The sequence below is a fragment of the Anneissia japonica genome, unplaced genomic scaffold, assembly GCF_011630105.1.
Source record: "Anneissia japonica isolate Jap-2015-1 unplaced genomic scaffold, ASM1163010v1 scaffold287896_len759773_cov187, whole genome shotgun sequence".
NCBI classification, from domain to species: Eukaryota; Metazoa; Echinodermata; class Crinoidea; order Comatulida; family Comatulidae; genus Anneissia; species Anneissia japonica.
The window spans coordinates 490,038-499,417 of NW_022739421.1; the positions used below are offsets into that span (position 1 = coordinate 490,038).

General features: G+C 33.4%; 1 protein-coding gene across 1 annotated transcript; it reads left to right on the top strand.

The window, feature by feature from the left end:
- Positions 1-1,134: 1,134 nt before the first annotated feature.
- Positions 1,135-9,352, top strand: LOC117117894. Its single transcript, XM_033262371.1, has 6 exons — positions 1,135-1,555; positions 2,197-2,273; positions 2,867-3,049; positions 4,988-5,068; positions 6,220-6,285; positions 6,389-9,352. Exons 1-6 carry the CDS (start codon positions 1,237-1,239, stop codon positions 8,933-8,935), a joined length of 3,273 nt encoding a protein of 1,090 aa, XP_033118262.1. The 5' UTR covers positions 1,135-1,236; the 3' UTR covers positions 8,936-9,352.
- Positions 9,353-9,380: the final 28 nt, after the last annotated feature.

A 9,380-nucleotide genomic window follows, 5' to 3' on the forward strand; every position in this document is an offset into this window, starting at 1 on the left:
TATTATTTCGTTTCCTCGAAATTATTTCTCGGGAACGAAATATTATTTCGTTTAAACGAAATATTATTTCGTTCCCTCGAAATATATTTCCTTCCCTCAAAATATTATTTCGTTCCCTCGAAATAGTTTAATATTTTCTTTAACCATGTCCCTTTAGAGGCTCCGTAGTAAATAAACACTATCAATATAAAAAATATAATTACATTAAATTTTTTCCTTATTGGACATTTAACTATAATATATTAAAAACAATTGATCAATATAAAAATAAAAATAAAAAAAGTTATAGCTTGAAATTATCATTCAAGGTTTCTTAACTTTACATTTTCAATATAAAAATACCAAAAAGCGATATAGGCCTTATAAGTGAAACCAATAACTATGATATTACTAAACAATAATATATTAACAATAATAACAATAATATATAATAATAATAATTATTATTATAGTAATAATAATAATAATAATACAGTAATAATGATAATAACAACAATAATAATGATAATAATGTAATAATAATACATTAATAATAACAATAATGATAATAAATAATAATAATAACAATAATAATAATGATAATATAGTAATAATAATAATAATGATAATATAGTAATAATAAATTGTTCAAATTATGTAAATTAGATAAACAAAATATAAACAGAAATATACATAGAAATCTATAATAGTCAGATTTTTCGATTATTAAAAAAATTGTATTAACAATAATTTGACAATGTTGTTTCTCTTAGTACAAACTGTATATATAGTTTGTGAAGGTAAAAGTGTTGAAAATGAAACGGTTTGTTTATTGGAACTTACTGATCTGGTGATGAGGCCTATTTTTGCTAAAGGGTATTGCCGACTGTGTACATTTCACCACGAAAAAGCTGCGATGGCAATGTGGCTTTTCGGATGCAAAGAGTTATTCTGCCAACAAAGGAATTCTGCAGTAAAAGCCTGTAAATCATCAAATGTTGATTAATTTTTATTTATAAAGTTGAAGTCATGGTAGTAAACGTGATCAACAACACATTCATCTACACGGTGGCCGTATATATAATAAAACGGGCTCACAATTTGGCCAGCAGCATGGATGGACAAGTCTAATCTCTGAAGAGGGCGTAAAATGGAAGCGCGATCTTCTTTTGACGGATATGATGGCCAGACAAGTTGTATCATGTCAAGTAAAAAATTTAAGAAATGTAGTTTCGAATTGAATTATTAATCGACATTATGGAAGAAACTAGTGCCGCGGAGAGTTCATCAAGCAAGTCTGATATCCGTTTAAGTGACTGCATATGCCCAATATGCATGAGCATTCTTCTCGAACCAGTGACAATGCCTTGTGCTCACGAACTTTGTAGGCCTTGTTTTCGGGATACAGTGGAGCAGGTCAATTTTACCTGCCCACTCTGTCGGTTGCGCATCAGTAATTGGGCAAGAAAACAGACTAGGGTAAACAAATTGATAAACTGGACCAGATGGAAAGAAATACAGACAGCTTTCCCCGACCTTTGTAGAAAAAGGCTCGAGGGTGAAGATGACACCGATGGTAGGATTTATTTGACGTTTTAATTTGTGTTTTTATTATTTTATTATTATTAAATAATATTTTAAATAACAGTGACAGGCAGTGACTTGTGAGTGGCTTGGAATACGGTAACATACTGTACGCTATCTCAGATGTTTCCAACCCTACTAATCTTCCTTCATTACCGTGTTAGTGTACGGTATCGTACCTCTTCCCACCCGCACTGTAAATTCAGGCCTGTGTGAGGAATATCCTCTGTGCTACAGTATGGGACTCTTCTATTCTATGTTTGTTTTTATTTCAAATCTGTGGCATAAAAATACAAATGACAAATTGAAAAAAGAGATAAAGAACACGGCCATTAAAAATGGGAAGTAAATGAATAGATTCGGGACAACCCAATTTTTCCTTATTTAAGAACTAGTTTCCATTGGAGTCACTACTGTAAATCATCATCTTGTTGATTCATATTATATTGTTATTGTGCTGTGTGTCATTTGTTTGGTTTTTTTTTATTATTATATTTTGGAGAAAAAAAAACACTGAATAAAGTCAGACATTTGAAAAATAGTATTCCGCATTCCAAACTATTTCGTCATTATTTAACTACTGGTACTTACTAGTGTAATCAATATAAATGATGGGTGTTTGTTCTCTTGTAGTCTTACAACCAGTAAATCCTATCCGTATCTGTCAACCAGGGGAAGTTCGGAAAGAATATGAACAGCAGATGAGAGCGGTAAGTTGTTGTTTCAACTAGAAGATGATATTTGCAGAAAAAGATCATGTCGGTGTACAAATAAATGTTTTCTTTTTCTTGATTCTTGATATACAATCCTAGAAAGCATTCTTGCAATGTCCAAGGAGATGTTAATTGTAGTATAGTAAAACAAGAAAATTTTACAATATACAGTACTTTAGAACCCAAATGAGATTATTTGAATAACTTATGGACTTCTTTTGCAAAAAACATACATGAAACAACATGGCTAAAGCTATAGGTAGGCAATAAGAAGTTACCATTTTTATGTTTTGTTATGCAGATTTTATTTTGAAAGATCTTCAGAGAAAACAAATATTTTTTTTTCTCTAAAATAATCTTATTATTTCACCAAATTGGTTCTGCCATTTAGGCAAAAAAAGATGATATTGACAATAGTAAAAGTATCAGACATACTCTGGGCCTCAACTAGAAATGGCCCTAAACTAGGCCTTTCTCTAAAAAAATAATATTCTTTATCAGGCAATAATTTTTGAGTAATTGAGGCTTTAAATTGCTATAAACTGTTGCTGGTGTACTAAAGTTTGTATACTACAAATTTTAAATTGCAGCTTCAAAAACAAAGGGAAGAGGAAGAAAAGATAGAAAAGGACAAAAGCCAAAGAGTTATCAAAGAGATACAAGAAGAGGAGCTTCAACAGTATGAAGAAAGAAGGCAAGAAGAAGAGAGATTGATGGCCCTTGATGAGCAGCTGGCGAGAAAGTTAGCTGGCAGTGCAGAGCCTCAATTGCATGTATGTTAGTTCTTCAAGACATTTTATGCCAGTTAAATTATTACTTATATTTGTTGAATGATCAGCGAATGTTTTTAGACGGGGTAGGCCCTAAGGTCCAAAGGGGACAGAACCTATGAATGAGGGTGGAAGGTTTGGGGTGTTCTTGTTCAATACCTGTATACAGTAGACCCCTATTAAGGCGAGACTTTTTTTATTCCTTGTTTCGCATGCTTATATTTTTAAAGATTATCGGAGAAGAATGGAATAAAAATAAAAAATAAAATTTTTTTTCTTATTTAGCAAATATATTTGCCAAAATCATCCAGACGGAGGAGAAAATAAAATAAAATATTTTGTTTGTGAATGTATAATAGGATGGTTAAATGCTTCAAATTGATATAATTAGGAAGAAATATGCATATCTTATCTCTGGAGATTTCACGACAGCTGAGGGTGTAATAACAATTTTTTTTTTATTATTATTTTTTTCTGAAATTTCCAGTATTTCGTGGTAGCAGGTATTACGCTAATTGGCCAAAAATAGAATTTTATTTTTATTCAAAATCATCTATATTTGCAGTCGGCGGGTTCGCTAACAAGGTAGGGTATAAAAAAAGTCTCGCCTAAGGGAACACATTCAGGACCGAAAAAATACCTCCTTAGTATTGGTGTCCCCTGAATTGGGGTCCCCTATTCAGTGGACACTAACAAAATTGAAATTGGCATATTTTCATACATGTATGACACAGTACATAAACCAAGTGGTTTACTGATTATATTTATTTAGTATGAATTGTCACTCCAAATATGACAAGGCCATTTTGTTCTACATTTCCCTTTTATATAAGGATCATCAGGAGTAATACTTAATCCAACAAGAAACAAACTACAATATACAGTACAGTACAAGTTGCCAGAAATGCTAATTAATATGCATTTATTTAAATGAGGCAATTATGACCAGTAACCGAAAGGTCCACTGATTAATCTCAGATAAGATAGTATAATACATACTCTAAGTATCAAAATGCACACCATGATGTTGGGATTCAATATTTCAACAATTATTATGTCATGATCAGTAATGGTGATGACATAATTAATGTCAAAATTTTGAATCCCGACACAATGGCATTCATTTCGATATTCGGAGTATATATTACACTATCCTATGACCAGTAAAGTAGGTATTATGACGAGAAAGTATATTGAGAATTAACAGGTCAGAGACTATGGGTGTGTATGGGTGTGTTTGAGCTAGAAAATGAAAAAGTTACATGGGGTTCTCACGGTACTGTATCCGCGGGTGGTCTACCGGTTTGTGCAGAACTCGGCTTTCAAAAAACCAATAACCTCAGATGTAAAACCTAAGGTATGCGAATGATGAGTTTCTATCAAGTTGCCCTGGACTCTTGCGTCACTCAGCTGCGTCACCCTACGCTTTTATTAAGAAACAGACTTTGGCGTTGTTCCGCTGCATTAATGTAGTTGTCTCAAAATCAAGTAATGAAATTACCAAAGAAGCTGCAACAATAATAAAGCATAGCAAACTCCCAATAAATCGCAAATGTGCATTTTGGGCGTATAAACCATGAATAAACTTTCATTTGTTTGACAATTGTAGTTTAAAAACAGAAAATTACTACCACTGTTAAATAAATAAGCAGTGGTGCCATGATCATGTATGCATGTGGCAGACGTATGTACCAAGGTAACAATCTGGATTCTAGACTAGCCCTCAGTTGAAAATCATTTATTTTATCAAGCTTTTCAGTTTTGTTTTTGGAAATAAACTGTAAAAGAAGCAGGGACCATGAAACTTCTGGTGCGTGTTAAAGCAATCAAAGGGGGTTAATGCTCCCTGCTGCTAATGCAAATCAAAAAAGGTGGATGTATTTTTATTTCATACTACCTTATTTTATACTTGTTAATTAAGTGGTTGAACATTGTTACTAGGTGATTGGAAATCTAGCTGATGAGCAAGCAAGACTAGATGAACAACTAGCGAGGTCTCTTCAAGAGGACCAAGATCCACCGGTACCATTTTTTTTTATATGTTTATATTAATTTTGGCAATATGGTAAAACCTAAAAACTAATAAAAATTAATTGTTTTTGAGAGGGCGTCCTAGTTGTTACAGAATTTGCACGCAGAAATTGCGAGATGCGCTCTCTTTATGTTAAGATTGTTGATGTGAAAGTGCGAAAGTAATTGTTGTTATGCGTTGTTACAGAATTTGCATGCAGAAATTTAAGAGTGCGCTATCTTATTATAAGACTTATGAAATCAAGGTAAATATGAACTTGAGGATAGCTAATTTTTATTAGTAATAGATCTTTAACAGAAAACAATTTTTTAAAAGTCGCAAAATTATAATTATCTAAATTTAGGACAACGCATGGGGGCATTAAAAGGTTAAACCATTATTATCCAGATGATTGGCTGCTTTTATGATCTCTTGGTAGAGAATCCTAAGTTTTTTCAAAATAGCTATCCTCAAGTTCATATTTACCTTGATTTCATAAGTCTTATAATAAGATAGCGCACTCTTAAATTTCTGCATGCAAATTCTGTAACAACGCATAACAACAATTACTTTCGCACTTTCACATCAACAATCTTAACATAAAGAGAGCGCATCTCGCAATTTCTGCGTGCAAATTCTGTAACAACTAGGACGCCCTCTCAAAAACAATTAATTTTTATGTTTCATTTTATGGTACATCAAAGCTTCTATTAATACATAAAATTGCGGATAGCGCCGTCATGTTATAAAAGATCTTCGCTTGATATATACCATGCAGTATTCATGGATACAGAGAAACAAATTCTTGTACTGGTGAATGACATTATGTAATGCATAAAATGCTATCTGTACAGTTAAATTTTTCATTTAACAAGTTTGTGTGAATTGCCCATATATAGGCATGATGTTGTCATACCACATCTATTTATGGACATAATGATGTCCCCAGATCCATTTGTGGGCAGATTTGTTTGTCACATAACATTTGATAATGAGGATAGAGCATTAAACAAGCTTTTGTGCACTGCAATAATAGAGATGAATCATAGTTTAATGCCAAAATTGATCAGGTAAAGTAAAAATCAATTAAATTAAATTAAGTCAGAAGGAACACAATGAATAAATTATGTTTGCACTAATTTGTTAACATGTGTCATTATAGGGCATATCAAACCAAACACAAAGGGATGAAGAGTTTGCCAGGAGACTTCAGGAAGAGCTTGAAAAGGTAACCTAATGACTATAATTGTCCAGAAAAATGAATGATAGTAATAATGATGATGGCATAATGATGTTTAAAATTTAACAACCTTCGTTGATTTTTTCCATAGACTTCAATAAACAGCAAAATCTCCAGTAAGTGTTCAACCCCACGATCCAAAAACACCACCAAAATTCCAGCTGCAAACATCGAAAGATTTTTCACAAAAATGCAGCCTGGAGAAAGTTCTCAGAATCTCTCATGCAACAGCTCTGGAAGTTCTTCAAAAGATGATGTTTTACCTTCTTTTGCAACATTTGACAAAGGCCTCAGCCATTCGATGAATGTCCATATAAGGAGCTCACCAGAAAACAGCTGTAGTAGATCAAGCATGGATTCCAACAGTGAAACGCCAACATTTCTTGGTCCATCAACTTCAAAAGTCATTGGAAAAGCTGATGTATCTTTGATATGTATGGAGGATTACAAGGATGAACCTATAGAATTTGATGAAAACTCAAACACAGAAAAGTCTTTCAATGATGATAACATGGTGGAGTCTGGTAATGAAGAGGAAAAAAGTGATCTCTGTTTAATGGAGCCTAGTTTTTCAGCTACTCAGTTTGATGAATGTTCATTGCTTAGAACAAAAGATTTAACACCCAGCCCTATAACAGTTTTAAAGCTGTCACCCCCAACTGATGTTGAAGACGATGAAACTAGAAGCAACCAGGAAGAAGTAGTGCTGAAAACTGGTGGCGCTTTCTCACCAATATTAAAAACTCCACCTACAGGTGTTAAAAGAATTAATGCATTTAGATCAGATAGTGTTGGTAGTACAGATAGCATATCTCATGAGTTGAGTCATTTCCGACCAATTGCGATCTCCCCACGTACAGCTGCAAGAAAACTTGCTGATGGAAAGCCAGCTTCACCTGCACTTATACATAGCACACCAACAAATTTACGGAAGGCTTTAGAGACAGGTGAGAGTGACGTGCTTCAGAAGAGCCCTTTATTAATGGCTAAGTGGTTAAGTTTGGCACAGGAACGGGAGAAAAAAGTCTTAGTAGGTTCCAAATGTGTCATGGCTGGCAAAAGTGTAATCCAAGAACAAGACCAGAAGAAATCATTCGTCAGTAAACCATCACATTTGAATTCAAATAAACTTATGTTATATTCAAAAAATGATGCTGGGAATATTGCAGATAAAAATTCATTAAGAATGTGTCAGAGACCTATAAATGTAAATTCAACTGATAAAGTTGAAACACAGGGTTCTGGTGACATCTCCAAAAAGCAGTCACCTAATTGGCTTTCTCGTGAAAGTCCGGTTGCTGCTACAACAGCAACTGGAAATATAGACAATACATTTGATAATCACAAGACAGAATGCATTAGCGTTCAAACGGCAGATACTGTTAAGCGTAGCCCAGGAAAAGTTTATCACATGAAAGACAGAACACCTTCCCACTCCAGAAGGAAAAACTTGACAAAAATTTTAACTTCTTCGTTTGAAGACACAAACGTTTCTACATCCAAATGTCCCTCGAAAGAGGCGAGAATTGATAAAAGTATTTTGAGCAAAATTGTAAAACAGAAAGAGGACAAACATAGGAAGATGGAAGAAGTAAAGACTGATGACACAAATTTTAATAAATATATGAATCCTTTGGATGGAAAAGAAATTATTGCAGATGAAAAATATATTGATTTGAAGAAGGAACAGGATTCAGAGCTTAAGTGTAACCATGAGATTAGGTGTAATGATGAGATTAAGTGTTGTAATTTAAGTAAGGGCAATGATTCAATTAAAGACAAGAATGGATGTAGTCAGTATGAACAACAATTGGACGAAAAGGTTGGAAATAATTATAAAAAACATAAAGATCAAACACATGGGGCTCATTCAGAGGAGAAAAGCATAAAGAAAAAGAACAAAACAGCCGAAAATCAAGGTCGGAAGCAGCAAAATTATAAAAATTGTAGAACTATTGAAGACATGTTTGCCAAATTTCAAAAGCAACTTGGAACTGATGACTTTAAATCAGGTGAGAATGATGTTCATTCAGTCAAAACCAGCTCAGTAGCAAACTCAAGTGAAAGGAAAATTGATGAAGAGTTCAGTGATAATGAGAGAATACCAAGGTTTACAAAGTCACCAAAATCACCAGTTCAAGACCATCAGATCTTGATTTTGAATCAAACATTATCATTTAAACAAAAAACTGATTCAGGCAAATTGACTGATATAACAAAACCATCTATTCATCAAAGAGTTGGCAACAAAAGGAAATCTGAAGAAACACCAGATGGGAAAAACAAGTTCAAATTCAGGCAAGTTTCATATTCGTCTCCAAGGAAAGCTCAACGTTTAGGATTTTCAGCTTCTCCAAAGAAGGCTAAATCAAAATGCTCGAAGGGGAATACTCATACAAGAAATGATTCTGAACCGTTAAGTCCTGGTACTTTAAAGCACAATCGATTCTTGAAGCTACAAACTAAAGAGGAAAGGAGACTTGAGCAAGAGGAGCTCGATCGGCAGGTGGCTTTAAAGCTGCAACGACAGCTCGATCGCGAAATTAAAGCTGAATTGAACAACGTAAGTAGAGCACGTGGAAGTGAATCAGAGTATCAACTAAGAAGTCGTAAGCCAGCTTATAAAACTGTTTTATGAAATTTACCATGAACTCATTATGCCTTGAATAACTGTAAACTTAATGGTTCTTGATATTTCATTTTTTATCATCACAGATATAATCCCTGATGTTTTCCTTACAAATTTTATCATTTTGCTTGTTCTGTTTTGTTATATTTTCGTTTTTTTACACATGTTTATGCTAGAAAAAAAATGGCACTATTTCATATCAGTTCACAACCATACTATTTCATCATGTTTATGCTGAATATTTATATGTTTCTGCAGTGCATCACAGGTGAGCAAACTGCTACCTGCGAGCTACATGAAGCCTGACAGTGATTTTGTTGCTGCCTGTGTCTGCAGCACAGTTTGCCAAGTTTATTTTAACTCTTTTTGTATTGTATTACCACAAGATGGTCTTTGTTGAGTTTACGTCTTTATGTATATGTATATATATATATATATATATATATATATGTAT

Bases quoted from the DNA above. Each gene is read 5' to 3' on its own strand.
- LOC117117894 (XM_033262371.1), top strand. From the start codon at position 1,237: ATGGAAGAAACTAGTGCCGCGGAGAGTTCATCAAGCAAGTCTGATATC. The intron at 3,050-4,987 runs GTATGTTAGTTC...CATTGTTACTAG, and splicing joins GTGCAGAGCCTCAATTGCAT to GTGATTGGAAATCTAGCTGA. The intron at 5,069-6,219 runs GTACCATTTTTT...GTGTCATTATAG, and splicing joins AAGAGGACCAAGATCCACCG to GGCATATCAAACCAAACACA.